At 41.6% G+C, this 27,155-nt stretch overlaps 1 protein-coding gene and 1 non-coding gene across 2 annotated transcripts; both read left to right on the forward strand.

The window, feature by feature from the left end:
• Positions 1-2,271: 2,271 nt before the first annotated feature.
• cul2 (cullin 2) lies at positions 2,272-21,456 on the forward strand. Its single transcript, XM_069667189.1, has 21 exons — positions 2,272-2,358; positions 4,159-4,297; positions 4,619-4,721; positions 4,819-4,913; positions 8,134-8,239; positions 9,019-9,101; positions 9,357-9,453; positions 10,297-10,407; positions 11,360-11,522; positions 11,633-11,757; positions 13,877-13,984; positions 14,128-14,187; positions 14,280-14,408; positions 14,604-14,690; positions 14,791-14,943; positions 17,958-18,035; positions 18,129-18,195; positions 18,356-18,558; positions 18,781-18,882; positions 18,980-19,096; positions 20,667-21,456. The coding sequence occupies exons 2-21, from the start codon at positions 4,179-4,181 to the stop codon at positions 20,796-20,798; spliced, it is 2,238 nt and encodes a 745-aa protein (XP_069523290.1). The 5' UTR covers positions 2,272-2,358; positions 4,159-4,178; the 3' UTR covers positions 20,799-21,456.
• Positions 21,457-25,109: 3,653 nt separating this feature from the next.
• trnaw-cca (transfer RNA tryptophan (anticodon CCA)) lies at positions 25,110-25,181 on the forward strand. The gene has a single exon. It is a non-coding gene; the product is annotated as a tRNA-Trp (tRNA).
• The last annotated feature ends 1,974 nt before the right edge of the window (positions 25,182-27,155 follow it).

Consider the following 27,155-nt stretch of genomic DNA (forward strand, 5'->3'; position numbering starts at 1 on the left):
TGACATACACCGGCTGTGTAGGTAAAAGGGGTGACGTGTAAAATAGTACACCAGTTTTTTTTTGCAGCAATAGTTTGTCTTTTCTTTTTTATCTCTATAAGTTGATCGATGTGACTGTAAGATACAGTTCTGAACCTATTAGAATAATGGCCTTGAGAGGGGATATTTTATATACAGTATATTATATTTTCAATCCCTTTCATTGAGAGGCAACAGAGCGCCATGCTACATCTGCACACTTCTTAAATACACACAACTCTGAAAATTAAGTGTTACCTGGTGTTTGCATACAGTATTGCTGTGTGCTAGTCTGCCTCTCCCTGTAGTACAGAAAGGTGCCTGATGAAGGCTGGGGTGTTTGCGTGCAGGTCATGCCCACAGACGACGGGTTCTGTGTCCAACATTGCAGGTACCTGAGTGGAACGCCCTGTAAAGACCCAGCTGGAAAGATATTTTTGGCACATATTTTAAGCATTTTTGAGACTGCTCACTTCATGTATTTAAAAATATAGCAGCTTTAAACTTCAGAGTCAAAAAATCATTTTGGTTAGTAAAATATTTGAACATCTGCTTTAACGCTGTGATTGCGTGTGTGACTGTGTGTTTGTATTACTGTTAAGTAAGACACAAAAAAAGTAATTGCATTACTATCATATCCATGTTCATTTCTGTACCTGCATTATCGTGACTGTACTGGTTGTGGCCGCTCTGCTGTTGAACAGGTGTATGAAAACAGTGCCCAGTTGCAGTGGCCTGATATTTCCCTTCTGAGTTCATTTGATTCATTGTGACTCGCGCTGCTGATCAGGGGATATCTCCTTTGGGATAAGAGAGAGTAAGAGTTAAGGTGTTCATATAAACAGTAGAGATATAAGTCAATGATTGGTACAGTATAGAGATGCTCCTGAGCTGCCACTATCTGCTGTCACCTCTTTATCCCACTCCTCCTAATAGTACAGCCCAAAGAGGTTTATCCTATTATTCTTTTACTAGTCAAATAATGGCTTGACGGTTTAAATTTTATGTAAAACCATTTACTCATTCTGGTGTGATCACTCAAACAGTTCCCGGAGTTTGTAAAGCACTTCTCCATTTGTTCTCAGTTCTTTCTCTTCCTTGAATTATTGTTGAAGGGAGAGGTGGGGGAGGTTTTTTGCAATCAGCCACTAGTGCTGCCTAATGTCACTTAATTTCTAAGTAAGACAAAATTGTATCATCCAGCTGTACATAAATAAAAACACACTTTAAACACTGACCTTGAATAACTCCCCCTGTTGGTTGTATTAAATAATAACTCCGCAAAAATTGCTCAGGAAGCAAATACTTTGCTTACCATCCAAACATTTCTGATGAAGAAATTAAAAAAAAACATTAATACATGATTTCGTTTAAGCTATATTAAATATAGCATTAGCTAGCTAGTGATGTGTGCTATGTCTTGCTAAGAGTTAGCCTGGAGCAGCATCATAATTAACTAGCTACCAAACTTCTTTAACTTTTAAAGATACAATTGCCTTATTTCTACCAGAAGTGTACATACACTTAAATATGCTGTACCTGTTGCAAAGAACCCGATGAGCTCGAGCGACGATCGGAAATAACTCGGTTGATAATAAATGTGTAAATTTTTCTTGATTGTTTATACGTAAGCTACCGAGTGCGTTATTTAAACAAATTTAACCCCAAGCAACGTCATTTAAAACTATTCTGATTAGTTGATTTGACTTCCACTCTTACTGTATGTAAATAATACAATCGATATTTTAACCTGTAATGAGAGACACGTCAAACGACACACCAAACAATTTTGCAAACGACTTCATCGATTTTCTATTTATATCTCGTCTGTGTCAATTTATTCATGGTGGGAGATTTCTGTTAAAACATCATAGGATTATGAACTTTAACAGCTGCTTGGTCACTGTACAAATATATAAGTTACACCTTGAAAAAAACGTTTACCCTCTCTGAAAATAATATACATTTAAAAAGATGACAACCCACGGAATACCTGTGGTTTCTAATTTTAATACTCAATTCCTCGGAGGTTGCCGTAGTTTTTAGGCTAAACCATTAATATACGGGTATTCTTCTGACTTTGGTCCGTGTGGGTTTGGTGTCATTCTCATCACTACGCAAAGATATATATCACATTTATAAAAATCTAAATTTGATCAAAGACACTTTACAATTGTATAAAGCAAACAAGCCTAATGATCATTTGACGCTGGTTCATAATACACCCCCATTGAATACAATGGTATGATCCAAGAGGTAGGGAAGACCTGTGAGTGAGACAAATCAAGCCTGTGACAGCGGAGAAACTTGAGTTTTATAACAAATAAATACTGAACAGAGGTACGTACTATTTAAAAGTCCATGCTTGCCCTCAGTAACCTGTTTTGTTTAACAACAGTACTATGTTTTGCCGAGCTGTCAGTACAATTGTAGGGAAATTGCAAAGAAGATGACCATTTGCTAGCGATAGCAGGGCTATCGTTAGCTTCCTGCTAGCTCACTAGCTGCTAGCTGATGCCTCAGAACTATTGGGACTTGATCAGGAAGAAGTAGCATGCTAGCTAGAAGCTGGCTAGCCGTTTAGCTAGCCATCCTATTTTGGGATTGGCATTCCGCTAGCTGGTAACCTTAACTTAGCTGCCTTTATCATGAGTGTATGACGGCTGTTTATGTAGTTACGCTTACACTTCCCTTGAAAAGGCAGACATCGGCATATGTGATATGGTTAGCAAGAAAAACTGCATGATGATGTTGCAATGTTTTCACTGACGTGAGATCAACTGGTATGAATGACGAGAATCACAGGGCCTAGTTTCTGCTACTTGCAGGTAATCTGTGATTCTTCTTAAATAGATATAGAAGTTTACATATTAATGTATAAAGCAGAGTAGCTGGTAGATTACACCGCTAAAGTATTATTGATACCCGAAGGCTACCCCACTGAGTTCACAAGTCATGAACGTCAGTATTACCTACATGAACTTGAGCACAGTGTTTATCTCATCTGTTGCTACCATAGCAATGCGAGCAGCTGTTTTGAAGCAGGGTTTTTATCGTTAGACTAATATCTGTTGATGCACACGTTCACTTTGACCTTTATGCTGACACCTGTGCAATTCAGGTACTCTTCATTAATGTATTTTCTTTTTGTTGCCACTTCCACATTTTAGGCTGCTTACAATATGTAAGTTAGGGGGTATTCTTTTAAAGGGGATATATGTTTGATGTAATTGTCCAAAATGCAGAAGGGGCAGGTAAATGGAAACTGATAACACATAATAAAGAAACTGAAATCAAAAGGTCAGGTGTAGCGACAGCAATGCTCTTAAAGAGATTCTTCTTTTGTTTTTTACTTCTGTGATTATGAGCGTCCTACAGTACTGTACACACCGCCACACCAGTGTCTGTCCACTGTGTTAAAGTCAAAACTGCTCCACCAAATGAAAATCTACCTAAGATTGTAGGTCAAGACATTTTATGAATCAGCCTACAATAAAAACATTTTAAGACTGGCAAACAACATTGTATCTGAGCCCAACCACTCTCTGAACAGTCAGTAGGACTATTGCCATCAGAGACACAGGGTCCCAGGTTTTAACAAGGTTAGAATGAAGCATCCTTTTGTTCATCAGTCCATTCTAAAATTAAATATAGAGTAAAATCCTAGATCTGAGGTACATTAAAGGGCCTTGAATACTGTCTTGTGTGTTACGAAATGTTATGTCAAATGTATGTTTTTTATATCCTGTCCTTAACTTTTATCTTGCAAATGTAGCTGATGTAATGCAAAAGAAATTTCAGACCTGATCTGACGATAAAGTAATACCTATCGATCTAAAGGCACTACGTTTTAAAGCAAAGGAAAAATAATTCACTGTTTGTTCCACATAGACTTCTAATTTGCTGAATGTTTTAGTTTTGACAATATCACTTCAGGTTTGACGAATGCACATTAGGGAATTAAAAAAACTAACATGTTGAATATTGATTTAATGTTGGATTAAAAGTCCTGCATTGCAATTTCACCATTTCTGGTGATATCATACTAATAATGGCTCACAATGAATCTCTTTGTTGTCTCTTTGTTGTTCTCAATTCCTTCACTCACTTCTGTATTCATGTGCTTCTTTTTTCTGTCAGGCTGAAAGAGAAACTGTACGATGTCCTTGAAGCCGCGGGTGGTGGATTTTGACGAGACATGGAACAAGCTACTGACGACAATCAAGGCCGTTGTGATGCTCGACTATGTGGAGAGGGCCACGTGGAATGATCGGTTCTCGTATCCTGTTCCAATGCTGCTTCATTTGGAATTAAATTACAGTACAAGATTTTTGCTCAGCTTCAATGAAGGGTTTATCGATGAGAAGTCAAACAGCTTCACAATACAGTAAAACAGTTGCCAGCTTTCATAAAGTGATATTTAAATACCCAATACAGTTAATATATGTAGAATAATTGTTTCGATTTAACACTTTGTCGATCCTTTTAAGAAAGTTGTAGTAGTGTCAAAGAGGAGCTGTTTACATACATCTTTATTTACTGTTTTTTCATATCGATACAGAAAGGAATCCTCATTATTTATCCTTAATTCCTGCATCAGTGACATTTATGCCTTGTGTGTTGCATACCCAGAGCCTTTGGGTGAAAGATTATACACAGAGACGAAGGTGTTTCTTGAGAACCATGTTCGGCAGTTGTACAAAGTAAGCATTCCCAAAATCCCAGAGTGCATTTTCTTTATTTTTTGAATGTGCATTAAGCTTCTTCCTGTAACACCTGTCATGCTCGTGTGTGTTACAGAAAGTCCTGGAATCAGAGGAGAAGGTTTTAGTGATGTACCACAGATACTGGGACGAGTACAGCAAAGGAGCTGACTACATGGACTGCTTGTACAGGTAAAACTGCTGCCTTACTTTTATCTCCTTTTATGTTTCCACCTGATAGGCTCATAAAGTGCGTATGATGTCATTGAGTCACTACGCTGATTCACTGTTTCGTGCAGTCTGTCTTTACCATCTCTGTTTTTCTGTCAAACGTTAGACTACATTTCTAACTGACATATTATCAGTCTATAAACTGAGCAAATAATGAAACTGAAACAACAGTGTGGTTGATTGGTTTCGTCTGTTGTCAAATGACATGTCTAGTTGGCTGTTATCTGTGTGGTGTGTTCAACTTTTCTCAGAGGAGTTAAGCCAAAGCAGGTGTCCGTCTTAGTAAGTGCCCGTTCTTTAATGTTGGCTTGGTGCGTCAAGGTGTACTAATTCTATCACAAGCTGCAATATGCCAGCCGACAGTTTTTGTACACTTAAAATATTACCTTGAAAGCATAGTGTGAAGTGCCAGCGGGCATTTGGTGTGTCCTGATTCATTCTAAATCAATACTCCCTTGGAGAGCTCTCAGATCTATTTTTATGTGTACTTCCCACCAGACTGTCTTTGCATACATATGCCTTTGTAATTTATTATGTCAGTGTGAGCGAGAGACGGGAGGCTGTTGGCTTCAGTGATGACATAGCAGTGTTCAGTTCTTAATATAGACGAGTGTGGCTTTCTGTCCTCAGCTGATGTCTGCGTGAATGCACGCTGCATGTTTGCATTCTGTCAAACGTAAATCAGCATGTAGTGGAGGTTAGACTGAAGAGCCAGCTGAATCCAAACAGACAGTTAGAACTGTCACTCACAAGTCTGCCCTCCAGGTTTAGTCTCGTGCTCATCTCAACACTCGCTGCCGTATTAGCAGTCACTTAACCCTTGTTCCTGGTGTGTTATGCTTGTCAAGCTCGACTCTATGAGAGAAATCAGGCTGTGTGTGATTGGTATACCGCTGATAAAGGCAGACGGCACAGCTGCGAAAACCGCACATCACATCAGCTTGAGGACACGACAGAGCGTCAGTCTGTCTTCATAGCTCCTGACTTACTCCACGCTTCCTTTGAAAAATGTTGAAACGCAGCTGAAATGTGTTGAAACTCTTTCAGTGTACATATTTCAACATCCAAGTAGCTCTCATGAATTAGTAACGGCAGTATAAAAAGAATATTACTCACTGGTATATAAAACTTTTCAAGTGAGGCAGAAACATAATCGTCTTTCAAAGCTGCCTTTTAGCTGCCTTGACTGTTTACTGTGTCCAACAGACAACAAGATTACTTTGTCTGTCTGCTGTTCAGCGCCTGCAGGTAGTGTAGAGTGATGTTATCAGAGCTTTTGCCGGAAACTGCTGACCACAAAGGGTTAACAAGAGCAATAAAACACGCCCATACAGTAAATGTGTGAGCTGTGCAACCCAAACAGTGTGCTAAAGTGTTCTGAAGAGCTGCAGACTGGATGATTATATATGTTCAGTGATCCTAATGCTTTGAGGATAACCTTTCACATTACACAAAGTAACTTGATCTCAGATACAGTTTGTTAAATTGCTTACAAGCATCCTTTAAAACAGAAGCCACTTCTTCATAGCTCATTATGCGGTTTGGATGAACAACATGCATCTTGTTCAAACAGTTAATCTCACCCACAGAACCCACTCAAACCCCAAAGACACTTCATACACGTCTTAAAATAAAGTCGTCGGACAAAAACACTGCAACAGTGAAAAAGCATACATTGTCACTTTTGTTGCACTGAGCTAAAATACACAAACAACGGGGAGGATTTTATATTTGATGGATTTTTATCCTTCAGATTTTTCACATAAATCAGTGTTTCATTTTGCTTTCATTTTGAATCATAAATGCAGCAATTTGCTTAAAAATGCTTAATTTCTGTGTGTTTGCATATATTAATTCACTGGTAAAATATATAAAATGAATAAAATAATTTAAATTAAACCTTCAACGTGTATCTTAAAGTGCTAACCTTGATGTGTCGTAGTTTTTTGCGATAAACGGTAATAGCGGGAGCGCACTTCCCAGAGATCCAGACAGTGCTGCATGTGTGACGTTTAAGGTCGGCTCCGTCTTGATTTTCCTGGCTGACGGTCGCTTTCCTTTTTAGACTGTTTGCTTTATCTGAGCGTCGAGTTTGTTTCTTCTTCTTTGGATTTTCACTTCTTGTTGAAGTTGTATCTGTAGTCATCCATCTTTTCTTTGTCTGTTCAGCCATAGTAGATCTCTCTGGCAGACCAACCACTGCTGGGTGATGAAAACGCGTCACTAACTGGGCGCTGCTTGGGATTTTTTTCTGCAAAAGTCGCCACAGACAGCCAGTCTGTGATACTGCAGATGCAAAGTCTTTCATCAGTGGGCCATAGGCTCAATCACCATTGTGTTACCTCATTCAGAGATAGGTAGAGACTTATCAAACGTTTATTTACATGAAAATCTTCAAGATTATCACTTTAAATGTTCGGGGGGGAAAGAGTTCATACATTTTGCACAAATTGTTTTGTTGACTATTTAAAGAGGTTTGACAGTTTTGTCACTTCAGGTTTGACGAATGCATATTGGCCAATTAAAAAAACTGTAATATGTCGAATATTGATTTCATGCAAAATTCCTGCATTGTAATTTCACCATTGCTTATCTGAATAATGTCAGCCCGTTAGTCAATTATTAAGATGTTTTGAAAATACAACGGTCATCTTTATTTGACACGTTTATGGTACTTTTGTTTCACAGTCCGTTAATGCCTTTGAGTCACCATTCAGTTTCCCGTGAACCATGAAGTTGATTCAGAGAAATACTACATCCATAAACTTCAGTTGGTGTAATGATTAACCTTGTATTTCCTGTAACGAGAGATAAAAGCACTCGCTGTCATATTCTGCAGAAAGCTACTGTGCTAAGTATTACACGGGTATTCTCACTAATGAAACAAAAACACCTCCATGTCTGTCTATGGCTCATGTGTAAGAAATGTTGGGCATACTGGGCTTGACCTTTACACTCAGCAGCCACAGAGCGAGTGAGTGACCATTAGGGTAACCAAAGAATGGCCGTCTAACAAGGCTGCACGACTGACCTCGACTTGCTTTTGATGGCCCTTAGAAGTGTAGTGGTAGAAGTGCCTCTTGACACACACACAGAGACTGTATTATAGGCGGCACATCCTCAGTCTCTCTTGATGCAGCTGATATTCTAACATCTTGACCTCCTGCCTCTCTCTGTTCAGGTATCTCAACACTCAGTTCATCAAGAAGAACAAACTAACAGAAGCAGACCTGCAGTACGGCTACGGAGGAGTGGACATGAATGAGCCGCTCATGGAGATTGGAGAGGTACACACTCATTTTTTTCACACTAATATAAAACCATTTCCTGCCCATCGAGCAGGGTTGGAGATTAACTTTTTTGTCCACCTGGATGGAGGATTCCAAAATCTAAAAGCCACTTGACTTTTGTACCAGCCTCTCGTTTTCATCTTTTGTACCTGAATGTGGCATTGAGATGCCTCTGTGATCCGGGTTTAAGTTCTTACTTCCTACAATGAAACTTATAGTTCTCTTATTGGCAACCGAATCGTGTTGGCGTCCTGCCGAACAGAACATTGTCTGGCATGTGTCCTCGAAAGCGAACCACTCTCAGGACGATTCATTGTCGTCTTTTCTCCACTTTTTGTAAGAATTTAATTGGCGTGTGTCTCCTCCTGAGTCTGCAGACCTCAATGTTACGCCATATTGTTTTCTTTGTTAGCTAAAACGTCAGCCGACGGCACCCGGAAGGCTGAGTTGGGAACCCTTGTGTGTCCTCACTCAAGTGTCTGATTGAAATAGTTTGTTACAAATGTTACAATGAATTACAGTTGAATTACTTGTTGTATATGCTACCTGCCACCATGGCTGGTAAATCAAGCAAATTCACCTGACACTGCACAAAAACATGCTAATTTCCAACCTCGCCATCGACACACCCACCCGGGTTTATAGATTATTTAAAGGGAGCAAATGTACAGATTGATTTGGAGATTAGTGGGAATTAACTTCTGGGATCATGGTCAAGTTTTCACCTTTTACATTGTTGTGATTGTCACTTGTTGTCTTTTCATTTGTCGTTGCAGTTGGCGCTCGATATGTGGAGGAGGCTAATGATCGAGCCGCTTCAGGCTGTCCTCATCCGGATGTTGCTCAATGAAATCAAAAAGTATGTTTGTCACACAAATCAGTAGTTTCTGAAAATCACTTTATCACCTAAGATGAATAATTCCATCTGGTAGAGAGAGAATTAGCATCAGTATACTTGGTGTTGTCACTGTGAGCTTATCAGGTTTTAATTAAAATTTCAGTGGCTAATTTCTCTTCTGTTATTGACAGGATGTTTGTCTGCTGTGGCTGCGGTGTTTAACCTACAGTACTGTATAAAACTTAGGCCTAACCCGAGCTTCTTCCTGTCCCACAGTGATCGTTGTGGCGAGAACCCCAACCAGAAGGTAATCCACGGGGTCATCAACTCCTTTGTTCATGTTGAACAGTACAAGAAGAAGTTTCCACTAAAGGTGAGACAACAAAAAACGGCCCATGTGTTCATATGTTATTTTTAGGGTGTTCATTTAGTTATTGTTGATAATGTCACTGTGTGTTGATAAGTGAGATGTATTTATCTTGCAATGCTTAAAGGAGCCCCTGGAAAAGCCTCTGTCAGTCACAGCTGGTGTTCTCTGTAATCGATAGAAGCAATAATATTTGAAATTGGCGCCATAGCTGTGGAGAAAGTTGTACAAACAGCTTGTGGTTTCACCCATTCTACATTCCTACAACACCCAGCATGCATTGCGCCCCTTCCTCTGAAATGAACGACCCAGCGAGAGACGCTGGAGTAAAATACTACCGTTTTTGCTGCAGGTGATGGCTCAGAGCGGGACAGAATCTGAAATACGACGAGAATATAACAGTAGATCGTCTAAATAAATCTTCAGGTCTGCAGTCTACATTTCAAACCTGACGATTTTGAACGAGGCATGACATCGGAGGCGGCGTCCTAGATTGAGGAAGTGTAGTTTAGCGAGCTCCCTGGACTCCACCAGATGACGCGTTTTACTTAGTCTGGCGGAGGTTTTCCGGGGCCCATTGGAGAAGCGGATAGCGTCCTCCAAAGGCACAGAGTGAAATTGCATTATTTTTTTCCGCAATGGAATTAGCTCCCCATAACAGCATGATAGGACTGAGGTTGAAAATTTGTCTCTTTTTTACTATGTTCAGCTGTGTTACCACCCCTGATCAACAGGCAGTGATTCCTTATTGTTTTTTCTTATGAACAACATGTACAGTAGGCATTTAAATTGGTCTTTGTATGTCCATATTAAATCCTCTGTGTCCCACATCTTCTTCCTCTGTTGCAGTTTTATCAGGAAAACTTCGAAGGGCCCTTTCTGGCGAAAACAGGAGAGTATTACAAACAGGAAGCCTCCAATCTACTGCAAGAATCCAACTGCTCACAGTATATGGAGAAGGTAGGAGATGGACAGATAATGCAAGTATGTGCACGTCTTGTATGTCGAAGCTGCTGTATGAACCCATATAACTCTGGAATACCCTCGTTTTTAAACTGAGCTGCTCTGCTAGTAGTTGGAGTTGAGTTTTGATGACTAACAGTGTGCATCTTTCTCGGAATATGTGTGTGTGTGTGTCCGTCAGCTGACTGTACATTCACCCAGACTGTCGGGTCATTTCAGTCCTCTGACATAAGAGTTTTAATCTGAGTATTAGCACTGCTATTAACCGCTAAGGCTGACATCACAGACCCCCGGTAACCTCTCTCCCTCTCTCTCGTGTGTGTGTGCGCTCTTTCACACTCCTCTCATTCATTCATTCCAGCTATAATCAGATTTCCCTGATAGATAATTCCGTGCAGCCTGTAAACAGGATCATCGTTAAAGCTTTACTTAGGCTTTAGGGCAGTGTGTGATATGACCACAGCAGACTCGGTGGTTAAGTTCAAGCCCCTCCCGGCTGCACAGACTCGGTCACAGTTGCTTATCTGACCCAGTTTATATCTGTTACAGGATTTTATTTTTTACTTAGTTATCCTTAACAGGCTGTGTGCCGCTTGGTTTTTACTGGTTGAATGAATGAAAAATGTAGATTTTGCACTAAGTGAATGATAAGTTCGGTGTATAAGTGGGTCTTATACACTGAATTTTCCTGTGTCGTGGTGCAAAAATTTGACAAAATGCCCCAGAGAAGCACCACCTGTCCCCTAGCATCGCCTCATTGAACTGTGCAAAACAATGCACAGCAGCACAATGTAACATAGGTACACCAACAATTGTGATAAAACTATCATAGGTTGCATAAAAAAGGTATTTAAATCGTGTTTCTAACCTCATATATATTTGGCTCCATGAAAGCTGCAGATATCTTAATAACTTCTGCCCTCCTCTTTCAATCCTTCTCCTGCTCCAGGTTTTAGGGAGGTTGAAAGACGAAGAGATGAGATGTCGGAAGTACCTGCACCCCAGCTCCTACGCCAAAGTCATCCATGAATGCCAGCAGAGGATGGTGGCAGATCACCTGCAGTTCCTGCACGGGGAGTGCCAGAGCATCATTCGGCAGGAGAAGAGAGACGGTCAGTCCACTGGGGTCCTTTCCGTCCTTATGCATGGATCTGTTTTGCGTGAATTGTTTTAAATTCACTTGTGCAGTATACACAATGAGTTGTGGTGTTGTTTTCCGCAGACATGGCCAACATGTACACCTTGTTGCGGGCAGTGGCCAACGGGCTGCCACACATGATCCAGGAGCTGCAGGTCCATATCCACAACGAGGGCATCCGAGGCACCAGTAACCTCTCTCAGGAAAACGTTAGTGCTAAAGCAGCGTGTGTGCAAAGATGACTTTGTTGGGTTTTTTTTAACATGCATCTCCACAATCACGTTTCTTTTCATGATGCCTGTGAGGGCTGGGAGTCTCTGTTGCAGCTCCAATATTTGCTTTAATCGTTGGTTCAAATCTGGACTTATATTTGTCTATTGTCATTGGAATATTATCAGTTCTACTTACATGGAAGTTGAAACCTTCTGACTGCACGGCCCCATTGATTTAAGCCTCGGCTCGGTGTGAGTACAAGCGTACTCCTCACAATGTTGTTTTCAGCAGTGGATGGTGGATAGTGTTTTTTTAGCTGATGATGCCGTTGTTGCCGTGCCGCTACATGAAACTGCCCTGACATCATCTTCAAGGCAATCTTGGAAAACCGTTAGGTATTGGAGTTGCGCTGAATTTCATAGGCATTCCGGTTTAGCCAGCATTAAGCAATGGACTTCCGGTCAAGACTTCCTTTTCTGTGCGCTGCATTGTTTACAGTCATGTTAGCAGCTTGAGAAGGGACCGTGTGTTCAGATCAAAAGTGAAACAAAATTCACCCCTGCTGATGTGTCAGCAAAATAAACACTCTGGCTTACGTACAGCGGTATGAACCTGAATAATAATTGTGATTTACTTTAACGGGTCTTGTTACATTTTTAAAGGAAAGACAAAAACACGACGCAGTCTGAATGACTTTAATGCAAAAAGACCTGAACGTTGCATATGCTTGCTTTCAACACACACACGCTTTGCCAGGCCAGAGCGACCCCGGGCAGATCCAATACTTAGTGTACATCGGTTTTCAAAGCATTGACGTCATTCTCTGGGTGTGTTCCTGTACACGGGAACAAATTAATCTTTTCCCATACACCCTGGTACCTGAACTATTTTTCCAGATAAGCATAAGGGCGGAATTCCCCAAATGCCGCAAGCAAAGCATTCTTTTTCACAATAGTCTTAACTTTGCTGAAATAACAACATCATGATGCAGATTAGTCCAAATAATGCTTTGTCATGGAGAAAACTACTTGGGAAAAAGTTTGTTGAACGGAGGTCGGATTCATCATTTCTGATGCATTCGTGGTAGTCAGGAAATCAAAACGCTGAACGGCTTTCGTGACACAGCGTCAAGGGAATTTGTCTCAAGCTGAATTTTTGATGTAGAACAGATTGTTAGCTGTTAGCATGCAAGCAGATGTCTGTTTATAGAGATTAATAAGAAGCTAAATCGTTGTCAGATGATGCTGATGGGAGCTGCGATGTCGTTGTGTTGGATTATATTCTGCCTGCATTTGACTCTTTTTTTCTGCGTACGCCGCAGCCTGCTGATACGTGATTGGTTAATACTTCTCAGACTACAAACGTACTACAAACAGAAACCAGAACACTTCCCGTACTAACATCCACGTCCCTGCCTGCAGGTTCTACATTTCTATGTCGGATCTGTAGAGATTGTGACACAAACAAAGCAAAAAACTGCACTTGTCAAGTGACCACAGCGTTGTTTTCCAGGTTGTAATCGTCCAAAATCTGTGTAGAATGAACAAAGAAAAATTGCCCTTGCTATTGCTGGTAGCTTGAGTATTAAAAAAGGCCAGGTTTTGGCAGGGTGTCCAGTGTGTGGATCCTTATTGATCCGTCAGCAGTCTGCAGTGTTTTAGCTTCACCTTTTAGTATTGGCTCAGCTTGTTTTGAACCCTGACCAAGGTGATGCCAAAAAAGGATCCAGGTACCAGCTACTACATTTGCTGATGGGAAACCAAAAATATACGGTTCCCGTCAGTTTACCTGTTTCATGCAGTGGAAATGATGCAGAGAGACTTATTGTTTTCACTGTTTTAAAAGTGTCTTGTTTCCCTTTGAGGGCTGGAAATAACTGTCAGTGTTACATCACGATGGATTTAGCTGCAATCTCCTGTTATTGTTGTTGTTGTTGTTGTTGTTGTTGTTGTTGTTGTTGTTGTCATGCATAGCCTTCTCCTTGTGTGGCTTTATTGCTTAAAAACAGACAGAGATGAATTATCTTCACTGTTGTTGTTTGTCTGTTAACTTTGAATGCAAATAATTTCTCCTGTAACACAACTTTTACTTTCTTCTCCCTCTTGATTTTTGTAGATGCCAACCCTGTTTGTGGAGTCGGTGCTGGAGGTTCACAGTAAATTTGTTCAGCTCATAAACACAGTTCTAAACGGAGATCAGCACTTCATGAGCGCCCTCGATAAGGTACTAAACCACAGACTGACATAAAACACGCTTTAGCAAGTTCACTTCCCTAATGTTCTTCCTTCAACTGTAAAACCACAGCTTATAAAGTGTTAAATGTTAGATATGGTGCATTTGTTAATGCGGCCTGATGTTTTTTTCAGGCTTTGACGTCTGTGGTGAACTTCAGGGAGCCTAAGTCCATCTGTAAAGCCCCTGAACTCGTAAGTGCACACGCAGATACACAAAAAACACACGTGCCGTATCAAACCCAGTGCTTTGACCCAGTCATGTCCCTCCTGGTGTCTCCGTGCAGCTGGCGAAATACTGTGACAATCTGCTGAAAAAGTCTGCAAAGGGAATGACGGAGAACGAGGTGGAAGACAAGCTGACGAGCTTCATCACAGTGTTCAAATACATAGACGACAAGGACATCTTTCAAAAGGTGACAGGAGTTCTTCTTCTGATGCATCAATCTTTATTTTCGCTTCATATATCGTTTGATATTCTCGTGTTCAAACCTGCTTTAAAGCTTAAAATAGTTCAAGAGGCATGAGCGCCATGGTGCGTCCATTTTTAGCATCATCAATAGTCCCAAAATACGTGTTTGAATCAAGTCTTGTTTTTCTTTGTTTTCCAGTTTTATGCCAGAATGTTAGCAAAGAGGTTAATACATGGTTTATCATTGTCGATGGACTCGGAAGAAGCCATGATCAACAAACTAAAGGTAAACACAAAGCTAAACATGCCACCAGGGTCTCAGCTAGCCCACAGAGAGCGTTCCACTTCATTACAATCCTTCCTCTGTCCCCTCCTTGTTTCTACAGCAAGCCTGTGGCTACGAGTTCACAAGCAAACTCCACAGAATGTACACAGACATGAGCGTGAGCGCTGACCTCAACAACAAGTTCAACAATTTCATCAAGACACAGGAGACGGTGGTGGACCTGGGCATCAGCTTCCAGATCTACGTATTACAGGTGAGGAGGACTCTCTGACACGCCTCCATCACACCAGCAACCACAGGATTAAAGGTTCTTAGGTTGGGTTTTAAGGTTTGCTCAAACAAACAAACTGCGTTTTTGAAAACACTGAATAAAGCAGCTTCCATTAAAATAGGTCTATCTCTCCAACACTGTTAATTTTGTTAATAATGACGGAAAATGTTCGTCAGCGACCATTTTTCCATGATGAAGATGAGACGGTGACGAGCTAAAAATAGGTTGTTGATAATCAAAACTCCGACGACACGTATGTTGTGTTTTCAAGAAGATGCGACGGGACTAAAATGTTCAGACGTTCAAAATCCATGATATGTTCCCCCACCGTCTAATCTGTCAGTCAGAATACAAGCTAAGAAGTCCTGTAACTGGTTGAAGTGGTTAAGGGGCGTGTGCAGACCCCCTGAATCAGACCCAGCCATACAGGTGATGATGTCCCGGAGCATCAGCTTGACAACAATGCACGCAACACAATCATGTATCACAAAGGTGGTTATCAACTTTCTCTTTTAACTCGGGCTTTCTGCTTCAGGCTCTGTCAGTTGACGCACAAAAAGGAGCGATCACCGACTGTCTGCTTCAGTCACGCTGTTTAAATGAGAAGCGATGATGAATATATAAAAGGTTTTTATGGTAAAAACCAACACTGCTGCTGCAAATAAGGCAAGAGAGGAATGTGCAGCATGTGCTACTGTAACTGCACAAGGTCATTCTGTGGTTTTACATGCGTAACGTTACGTTCTAAAAGTTTCCATATACACAAGCTGTGTCCCAATCCAGGGACATCGAAGGCTGTCCCAATTCATACGCTCCTCCAGATGCGCCCGACAAATGCGTCCTCCTTTTCCCCGGCTACGAAGGATCCATCGGGCCCAACGTATCCCGAGATTCATTGCGCGCCAGTTCACACGAGATGACAGGCTCTTGCATGGCCGAGGAATAATTTTTTGTTTCCACTCAGTCGAACAGCTAGAGATACACATGATAGAGATAGACCGCCTCCATTGAAGGCTGCTGCCCCTGGATTGGGACACAGCTCCATATAGCCTCAGCTGAGTATCTATATTACCCGTGGAGAACATCATCAGGAAGTAATTAATGAAAGGACGGCTCTTTGCAGCAGAGTGGACCTGTATAAGGCTGAGTGAATACGTTTAAAGAGAGAAAACGTTTCGACTGAAACTTTAATGGGTAAAAATGACTAAAACGTGACAAAAACTAAGAAGCATTTTTGTCGACACTAAGTCTAAAATAGCTGCCAACATTAACACTGCTCTCCAAAAGTCAAACTGGCGCTCCTCAAACAGAAGAAGGCTGTCAGCTGGAAGTGTTTTGATTTGCGTCCTATTGCCTCAACATTTATTAACAGTTTTCCTTCTGAACTGGAGAGAGGACTTTGTCTCATTGTGGCTTTTCAAATGTCCAGTTTTACTGGGAACAGATGAGACATGTTGGCTCTGCCTTCAGGAAGAACGAATTAGTCACAGTCGGTCCATTCATGATTAAAAGCTCTGTTTTCCCTGTTAACTCTCCTCTGTGAAGCAGCATGGGGATTACTGTCCTCTGACTCACTTATTTCTCCAACTGCTGTCTCTTTTCTTTCTAATGTGTCTGTGTCACAGACACACTTGAGCTGCACAGCATAATGATTTGTTGAGTATCATTGCATCAGATGATTTAGCTAGGAATGCACCAATACTGATACCAGTACGGGTAGTGGGTGGTATCGGAGCTTAAGTACTCGTACTCATAAAACTACGACAAGTACCGCACCCAAATACCACTTTACGGCTTGACATTAGCCTCCCGTTAGTTAAGCAGGTAGGCGGAGAAGGAGCACTTTACAGAAAAAGGCCTAAGGGCCCGATCAGACAGATCTTTTTGTTGAAGCCTACAGTTACTTTTTTTCTACTGTTGTTAAGGCAACCACCAAATCATTAGCTGTCGTTATCCTAACCGTTATTTTGTAAACTGACAGAAGGCCCGCCTCTCCTTTCATCCGATTGGACAATCAGAAAAAACGCCCATGACGTCGGGCGCTTTTCTGTTTTGAGTTGAAGTTTTTTCAACTCGAGGTGCTCAGAGTGTTTCCTCAAAAATGAGAGGCACATGGAGCGGGAAAACGCGAAGCGCTCTGCAACGCAAAAGCAGCGCGCAAAAAGCCTCTCATTGAAAACAATGACAAAAAAGCCCCCAGCTGCTAAAACGCGTTCTGTCTGATCCGGTCCTTAGTCCTCACAGACAGCACTAACATACACACTCACGGCCAAACTGAAGCCATCAGTGTAACATAAACATACAAACTAACTCACATATTCATGGACGCACACACGATAAAAAGAGTCTGTCGGCGATCACTGATGTCTCCGTAGTAAGTGCAGTAAACAAGTCCGGGCATGTCTCCCTCACCGCATGCTGTGTTGTGCTGCGTTCAGGTGCGCTCAGAAATGGGAGCACTCATCACGTGACATTTTTTACACTACATATGTTTTGTTATGTTGTACTGAAATCCACTGAATGTGGTTACACGAAAGTAAAATGTGTGGCAGCGATTTACTTTGTTACAGTCAGAAAGCGAGGACCATCTGATGAAAATGAAACTGTAATGAGAACTGTAATGATATTATTATGTACTCATATTGGTACTCGGTATCGGCAAGTACCCAAATGTAAGTACTTGGTCTGAGAAAAAGGTGTATCGGTGCATCCCTAGATTTATCTATAACGCGTGCAATTTGTTTCCTGAGCCGTTAAAACTGGGCCGTAACATCTGGAAAAACTGCAGTTAAGAAAGAAACGCTCTGTCAAAACCTACTTTATTTAGCTGTTTCTGTTTGTAAGCGAGTACAATAAGAGAACCATGTCAGGATACATGAAAGGAAAATTAGATAAATGTTTATGTTGTCCATTATTTCCTTTTATTTACCCATGGTTTATGACACAGGTTTTCAGTTCTAATGTGTAATGTTGTTGTAAATGTCCTGTTGTTTCAGGCTGGAGCCTGGCCCCTCACACACGTCCCCTCCTCCACATTCGCCATCCCTCAAGAGCTAGAGAAGAGCGTGCAGATGGTGAGTGGACACCTGTGGAGCACAGCTGTAATGTCACTTGTATAAAAGGAGCACAATGCCAAAACATAACTCTGTCTTTATCTCCTTCTGCAGTTTGAGTTGTTCTATAATCAGCACTTCAGTGGGAGGAAGTTGACCTGGCTGCACTATCTCTGCACAGGTAACACAAACACACACAGACACTATTTACAGACGAATTATGTAAGGTTTAAATGTTGAGATGCATCTGACTGTTTGACCAGAATTAACATTATTAAAAGACACCCAGGAAGGTTTAATCATGGAAGGAAAAAACTGTATGTCTGCTCGTCTCAAACCAGGTGAGGTGAAGATGAACTACCTGTCCAAGCCCTACGTTGCTATGGTGACTACATACCAAATGGCCGTGCTGTTGGCCTTCAACAACAGCCAGACGGTGACGTACAAGGAGCTGCAGGACGGCACGCAGATGAACGAGAAGGAGCTTCAGAAGACCATCAAGTCCCTGCTCGACGTCAAGATGCTCAACCACGACTCAGAAAAGGTGTCAGAGCTTTTATGTGCAACAAGTGGAAGTAGAACCAAATACAGAGACTGATAAGAAGCTCTCTTAGCAGGGTGGTTTGTTGTTATAATAATAAATTGAATGAAAAGTTTATGTCCCTAGCATCCTGGTTATTTTCCTTCCCTGTCCACCCACAGCCAACAGACTATTCTATATTTCGGATATGTTGAAATGAACATTGTTTTTCTTCTCTTCTCACAGGAGGACATTGAACTCGAGTCCACATTTTCACTAAATATGAGTTTCACCAGTAAAAGGACAAAGTTCAAGATCACAACGTCAATGCAGAAAGACACACCACAGGTCAGACAAATGGTGGTCCATCCTTCTCGGTCTGCACCCTGCTGTTTGGTAGTTATGTTGATGTCTAAACTTTGTCACGTGTCTGTCTGATCTTTAGGAGATGGAGCAGACGAGGAGCGCCGTAGACGAGGACCGTAAAATGTATTTACAAGCTGCTATAGTGAGAATCATGAAGGCCCGCAAGGTGCTCCGACACAACGCCCTCATTCAGGAGGTGAGTGGAGGTCATCTCTTGTTGATTTATTGATCCTTTGAGCGGTTAGTGCGAAGAAACAGGCAGCAAACTCCTGACAAAAGGGATTAAATGAATATAGTCCTACTCTGCTCTAAAGATATCATTTCATAGGGTTCAGTGTTTGCATTTAATGAATATAAAAAAGTCTGATGCTCCTCTACAGCTCTGTGTTTATCTGCGAAATATATGAACTACACAGCAGACTGGAGCCTCTTAACAGTCACAGACGGACAGAAAGATCCAGGTGATTAACACGCAGATCGACGTTATTAAACGTCTGTGTCAACTATGATGAACTGATCGCTGGTTACAGCTCCTGCTTCACATGTGGAGACGTATACTTCATAGTAACTGTGCGCGGAAATACGGACGGATTGCGTCGTGTCTGCTCGTCTCCTGACGTCTGTGGTTTAAAAGGATTGTATTAAATAACTTGTGTTAAAGGAGCTATTTTTCGACCCCATAGTTTGCAGTCCGCCCTCCTTTTATCATCGTTTATTTTGAAATATCTCCAAACTGCTGACGTGCTTTTACTCGTCCTACCTGCTCAGCTAACAGGAGGCTAACGTCAAGCCGTAAAGTTGTATTGGGTGCGGTTGTATCGGCGTAGTTTTACGCGTACGAGTACTTAGTATCTGTATATACTATATATTTTAATAACTGATTAATATTTTCAGCCATTTTTCTAACATCTTTTGTTAGTCCCAGCTCTTAAATGTGAGGATTGATGCTTTTCTTTCTTTGAGTAAATGAAGAGTTTTTGGTCTGTTGGTTCGACAAAATGAGCAATTTAAAAATGTCACTTTTTGGTTTCTTAGAGACCTTTTTATAGACTTCGTGAGTAATCCATTACTCATGAATATAACTGGGCATTTATTGCAGAAGTAGTTTCCCTCAATCACTCAAATGAAACTGTAGACATTGACAAAACTGAGTGCGGTGACAGTGGTACAAGAGATATTGAAAGAACCTTATTTCTAATATGTAAAGGCCTGACACATCAGTAAGTGCTAACTTTTGGTTAGCCTGTTGTTTATGCTGGATGCTACAGATGTGTTTCGGTTAGGAATGAAAATGTATTGAGGTTTAAAACCCAGCTCTACTACTGGTGGCCATAATCAGTCACCCTTAGTTATCACTCAATTTACATGTTTTTATTGCAGACTGTATGTAATAAGTGGACGTAGACACAGTGACATCCTCCATTGGTTTCAGTATTTGGATGAGAGAGTGGCTACACATTGCCTTCATTGTGATCAACACAGTCCTGATAGCGGCTTGTCATTGACAGGTAGCCACTTCCTAAAGCATCCTCTGCTTTAACCATGAGAAAGAATGCAGGTGTAAAGCACCTCCACATTGGCTTTGTCTGAAACCAGGAAGCTCTGTGCTCTTAAACGTAGGGTCTATAATTCTTATCCATCCAAACAAGTGATTGTAAATGAAGATATTCCAAACACACTTAGTTTGAGAGGCAGTCGGTCAGTGTGGCAGCACTCTGTGTTTGTAACTGTGTAATCACTGTCTTTTTAAACGCCTCTGTGTGCAGGTCATCAATCAGTCCAAAGCCAGGTTCAACCCAAGTATCAGCATGATCAAGAAGTGCATCGAGGTGCTCATCGACAAGCAGTACATCGAGCGGAGCCAGACCTCGGCAGACGAGTACAGCTACGTGGCGTAGGCCGAAGAGCCGAGCGAGGGAGCGCTCACACTCAAACACTCGCCTGTGTGACTGACCGGCAGAAGCAGGTTTAAAATAATAACAAAACAGACTCATTCATCATTTAGGTTTTGGACTGTCGCTGTCTGCTGAGATTTTCTGCGGTGACTCAGAGCAGGACTGGTGCCTCCATCTTTGAAATCAAGAAAAGGTCATCGCGTCACGTCAGACAGCCAGCTAACACCACCACCCACGAGACCCTCCTCCGACCCCACCCACCTTCTGATTTTTAAGCTGTTTACAACATCACCAGTGCCACGCACCCGTGCGTCAAACGACAAAAAGAAAATGCCTATAGCCGCTGGGGAGGAAAGAGCCGATAAACATACAAGCCGGAAATAAAGGAAAAAAGAAACCGGGGAAGAGTTCGTGGTGACATCAATGACACATTGGTGGCTACACATTAAAAAAACATGCTTTCTTTTCTCACGTTTGCAGTTGTCGTGTGTTTATTTTTCTTTCTTTGTTAAATGTACTGAAGTTAGGAAAAAATATTGTAATAAAACTGGTATACTGACTTATTGTATCTACTTTCAAATGTAAAGAAAAATGAGGTGACAAACATGATCCTGCTGCTTGTCAAATAAATAAATAAAAACACTGAAAGGTTTTATGTAAACATTTGTCTTGTGTTTCAATTCTTGTGTCATTTTTGTGTCTGTCGATGAATGTGTGCTGTGATACCGACATTTAATTAACAGGTTCCTTTCTCACTCACTCCCCTTTTGTGTGATTTGTCAACGATTTAACACGTCAATCACGCTGATGTCAAGTCTAACGTGTGGAAAACCTAGATGAATGTGTGTTAGTCACAGCTGGGATCAGTGAAGTTTACATCCAAGTAAGATCTCAACTAAACCACGCCAAAAATCTAGGACGAGCATGATTATAATCATCAGCACTGTCAGGCTTTCACTGTGAAGCAGCTACAGAGTTATTCACCATTTAATGACACAAGTGTGATAAAGGAGTTAATTTCACTGCAGCTCAGACAAAAGGAAGAAACACTGATTCTGTTGTAGACTGAGAACAGAAACATGAGAGCATGTTGAAACTACAAACGATGGCTAGACACCGTTTCCATTGAGACTGTTGATTACTGGAACTCATGTCTGAGTCAGTTTCATCGTGACGTCAGAACAGGACATTCGGGGAAATCCAGAAAATGAGGAAATTTAAGTCATCCTATGAATGCGCAAGCGTTTACTCATCTTAGTAGGAAACACAGCGGCTAATGATAAAGCTAACGGGTACTTCCACTCTTTTAAAATCATTGACTCTATTTTTACATATTTTGAACTCTAATTGACTTACAGGTACAGACAGTATTGGAATAGATTTAGTCCGTTACAGAAGGGATCCCTACAGAGATAGATCCACTTGAGATGCTACTCTTAATAATAATAACACATTTTATTTACATAGCGCTTTAAAAGGCACTTTACGTGAAAAAAGAACAGAAAATAGCATTAAGAACATATACAATAACTTTATCGATCCCCAAAGGGAAATTCACTTCTCTGGCATCTCATCTGCCATCTACTGAAGAATTAAAAAGTCTGATGGCTGTGGGTGCAAAAGATCTTCTTTATCTCTCCGTCCTGCAGCGTGGAGAGAGGAGCTGTCCACCACTGTTGTTTCTTTGCTCCATCAAGGTGTTATGACGTGCATGATCCGTGTTGTTTAGAATGTCCTCCACCTTCTTCAGCGTGCATCTCTCCACCACACCCTCCAGTGAGTCCAACCTGGCTCCAGTCACAGAGCCAGCTTTTCTCGCCAGTTTGTCCAGTCGCCTTGCATCCTTGTGTCTTATCCTCCCTCCCCAGCAGACTGCAGCATGAAACAGAACACTTGCCACCACAGACTGATAAAACACCTGCAGCATCTTACTGCAGATGTCTAGAGATCTGAGCCTCCTTTTTGTAGAGTGCATCTGTGTTAGGGACCAGACCAACTTGTTATCCAGGTGTACACCTAGATATTTATAGGTTGGCACCACCTCTATGTCCACCCACAAGAGTTCACTGGCTGAAGACGGGGCTTGGACCTGCAGAAATCTATTATCATCTCCTTTGTCTTTGAGGTGTTCAGAAGGAGGCAGTTTTCGTGACTCCAGTCACTGAAGGCTTTTATCAGATCCCTATATTCTGATTCCTGTCCATTCCTGATACACGCCACAACAGCAGTGTCATCCGCTGTATGCAGTGTGAACAGGTAAGAGAAAGTTGAAATGAAATAAGAGATCACAGATTAAAAGCAGATTTAAATAGGTGAGTGCGTTTTTGAAGGACGGAGTGAGGGAGAGTTTCTGAGGTGTTGGGGGAAGAGAGCTCCAGAGGGAGGGGGAAGCAATGGAAAAGGCTCTGTCCCCCAGGTCCGGTGTTTGGTTTGGGTGAGAGCGGTGAGGAGGTTGGCATCAGTAGATGTTAGGTTGCGGGTGGGAGTGTATTGGTGAAGGAGGTCAGTGATTGATTCTGAATTGGATGGGAAGCCAGTGGAGGTGTTGAAGGACAGGGGTGATGTGGTCTCTGGTGGGAGAGTGGGTGAGCAGACGGGTGGCAGAGTTCTGTATGTACTGCAGTTTGTTGAGGATTTTGGAGGATGTGCCATAAAGGATGCTATTGCAGTCGTGCGGTCGTGAGGTGATGACGGCGTGAATGAGAGTTTCAGCGGCTGAGAAGGTGAGGGAAACCAAAAACATCTGTTACGCAGCTCTTTTAAAAGAATAGAATACTCGGTCCATCTCCTCTCAGTGGAGGAAAGTTAAAACAAAACAAGAAACACAAGATAAAAACAGGAACAGGTATTTACACAGAACAACTTTGGGGTGATAAACGTCCTACTTCTTAACAGAGTTCCGTTGCTTGATGGCACGTGGGTACAAGCTGCTCAGGAATCTGGATGTGTGGGTCTTAGACCGACAGCTCCTTCCAGAAGGCAACAGGTAGAAAAGGTGGCGTCCTGGGTGAGGTGAGTCTTTGGTTATATTTGTGGCCCCGACGTAGACATCAGGACCTCTATGTGACTTGGAGAGACAGTAGCTGTGTTCCGCTGATGTTCTGTGCTGATTTCATAACTCTCTGAAGAGCTGTCCCGTCAACCTCTGTGCAGCTAGAAAACCACAGAGAGGATGCTTTCAGCAGAGCAGGGATAGAAGGACACCAGCAGCTGCTGAGACACGAGAGAGGTTCAGTGTTCACAGTCCATGAGAGGCCCTGGGAGACGTGTGTGTGCCCAGGAAATTAAAGTCAGTCTCTCTCCACCGTGTCTCCTCTGATGTGTAATGGAGCAGGTTCCTCCCTCTTTTTTAGGGCCCAGTTTTTCAGCTACTTAAATTCCCAATTACAATGGCTGAGTACTCAGTAACTCTAAATGAACTTATTTTTGCATTTTATTATTTCAAAAATGTAAAGTTATGATTGTAAGTGACCATCTTTACAGGGCCCAGTTGGGTGAAGGACAGGACTTTAAATAAACATGAACAAAGCTCTATATTAAGCCAACAGCATGAATTCCTTCAAAAACAATCAGCATTTTGTTTCTCATTGTACAGATGCATGTGTTGTTAACAGGAACATTTCATATTGATTATATTTACAGTAAACATTGACTACAGTAGCGGGAAATAATAGTGATATAGCCTAACTTAATAAACCAATTGCTAAAGTATAATATAGAACAAGCTCGTTTAAACATCATTTTGTTTTGAGTCTTGTCGTGAATAAATGTTTTGTTTGGAATCGTTATATAACATTAATCAGAGCGTTTTTCCGTGTTATTTTCCAGGAGACCAAACTACATTTTTTCCAAACTAAGGCGAAGCTTTAATCAGTATTTTTAGCAGGTTAATAAATGAGTTAACAGCATGGAAGGATGGATCCGTATGACAAGAGCCTGCGTCGTGCGCACATGCGCGTTGTCTACGCAGCATGTACAACCACCACGACGCTCCCGAGGTGAGCTCGTGAGCCGACAGCTGTCCATGGTGCTGACGCGGGCAAAAAGGAGTGAGAACATTTATTTATACAGAGGAACACTGTGAGCAACACGATGATGACCAAAACATGAAGTCCTGTTGTGTTTTAAACAAGAAGCCTGTCGGAGGAGGGAGGCCTGTAGGGTGTTTTACACTCCTTATGTATTCATAATGTTCGTTTTAATTGTACTTTATCGATCCTGAACGGCGACACAAGCAAGCAGGAACCACATACCTGACTGTACCCACTGTATTTATATTTTCTAATCCCTTTTCTTCCTCTCTTCTGTTCGTAGGACCTCGTGGCGCAACGGTAGCGCGTCTGACTCCAGATCAGAAGGTTGCGTGTTCAAATCACGTCGGGGTCAAACCTTTTCAGGTGTAAAACGGTGAAGACCACTGACCACCTCGTTGGTACTAAATTACATAACTCCTACTACAGTAATTGTGCTGCTTATTCACTAACTAACATTAATTGCAGTTCAATATGAAAACAGATCTCCTCCATAAGGCTCCTTTTATAATAAAATTGGTATTTATTTGTTTTGTTTTTTTATTCAAACTGTAAAGCCACGTCCTGTTGCACTTTATTTAGTCTTGGTTTTCATGAAGTGTCCCTTTTTATTTTCATTTATTCTACATTAACTCAAATAATACCAACAGGAAAACACCAGCAAGTCCGACTGTATCAAACCACCTAGAAGCCTATTCACAACAATAAACCTTCATTCACACTTGTTCACTCATTAACACTATCCTTCAATTTTCACTTCACCTATATCCCACTGCACAGGTAACACGTTATATTCATACTTTAAAACAGCACTAACAAAAAGGAAGACCATGATTTTAAGCTTTGGTCAGAAATACTTAAAAGGAAAGAAATGGACATTAAGTCATTTGCTGGTGCCCTGTTTCAGAATACTACTTACTATTTTGCAACTTAACCATTTCTCTTTACTCAGTGATCCTTTCTTTCTGAGTCCTTCTATGTATTTAAGTCATCATGGTTGAAACTTACAGTTTGTCCCACACCTTTCCATGTCCATCCATCAGCAGGATGGAGCCTGTCATGGTTATAGGGGGGAAACAACCCATACATACGAGTCTGTGAAGCTTAGACCCATGGACCCATACATACATTGTTGGCCTCATCACCCAAGGGGACAACAGGGTGTAAAGAGAACTGACCCAGGTTTTTGCAGTATGGTGCCAGAGAAACCACCTCCAGCTCAACACAGGGAAGACCAAGGAGCTGGTGGTGGATTTCTCCAGGGAACGGACAGTGAGATTGTGAAGTCATATTAGTACCTGGGTGTTCACCTGAACAATAAACTGGACTGGTCAATTCAAACGCACTCTACAAGAAGGGACAAAGTAGTCTCTCTCTGCTCAGGAGACTCAGGTCTTTTGGAGTGGAGGGGGCTCTTCTGAAGTCCTTCTTTGACTCTGTGGTGGCATCAGCCATATTTTGTGGAGTAGTCTGCTGGGGCAGCAGCTTTTCTGCTGCTGACAGGAAGAGACGAAACAAACTGGGGAAGAAGGCCAGCTCTGTCCTGGGTTGCCCTCTTGACCCTGTGGAGGTGGTGGCTGACAGGAGAATGATGGCCAAGCTGTCGTCTCTGATGGACAACACGTCCCACCCCTTGCAGGAGACCATAACACCACTGGGGAGCTCGTTCAGTGACAGGCTCCTACTGCGGGTCTTTTCTTCCTGCCGTGGTCAGACTCTATAATCAGCAGTAAACACCAAAACGGACACAATGTGCAATAACACTCCTGTTAAAAGCGCTGCAACTCTCCATCATCTACATGTGCAACACTTTGTATTTATTGATTTGTATTTATTCATGTGCAATATCACTATCTCACATCTCAACATGTGCAATACTATTATATCAGGTGGTCTATTTGTTCATTCATTCATGCTGTACACTTGCTGATACATTGTTCACTTATCTTATTAGTTCTGTTGTTGTTATTGTAATGTTGCACTGTCCACTTTGCTGCTGTAACACTGTAAATGTCCCCATTGTGGGACTAATAAAGGATTATCGTATCTTATCTTACAAGTGTAAAATTTGAAGTACATTAAAATTATATTCATATTGTTTGAAATTGTTGTATTATATACACTTCATCCATACACCAGATAGAAACAAGACAGTTAAAGTTTACATTTACAATTCTGGCCCAAGTGAGCCAAGCTCCAAATATGTCCCATCTTTCAGACAATTGTTAATATCTGGAAGGGACTGCACATTTCACTGTAGATCTCACATGTTGTGAAGTAAGTCTTTGATGTGCTACCATTGCTCCACAAGGTCACATAATTGAGTATT

The sequence above is a fragment of the Semicossyphus pulcher genome, unplaced genomic scaffold, assembly GCF_022749685.1.
Source record: "Semicossyphus pulcher isolate SPU_LCO1_2020_fin unplaced genomic scaffold, fSemPul1.0.p SCAF_18, whole genome shotgun sequence".
Lineage (NCBI taxonomy): Eukaryota > Metazoa > Chordata > Actinopteri > Labriformes > Labridae > Semicossyphus > Semicossyphus pulcher.

What these genes read in the sequence shown, in the direction of transcription:
- cul2 (XM_069667189.1), top strand. Translation starts at nt 4,179, where the DNA reads ATGTCCTTGAAGCCGCGGGTGGTGGATTTTGACGAGACATGGAACAAG. An exon ending in TCAACCACGACTCAGAAAAG is followed by an intron (nt 18,559 to 18,780) that starts GTGTCAGAGCTT and finishes CTCTTCTCACAG; the next exon opens with GAGGACATTGAACTCGAGTC. An exon ending in TGCAGAAAGACACACCACAG is followed by an intron (nt 18,883 to 18,979) that starts GTCAGACAAATG and finishes TCTGATCTTTAG; the next exon opens with GAGATGGAGCAGACGAGGAG.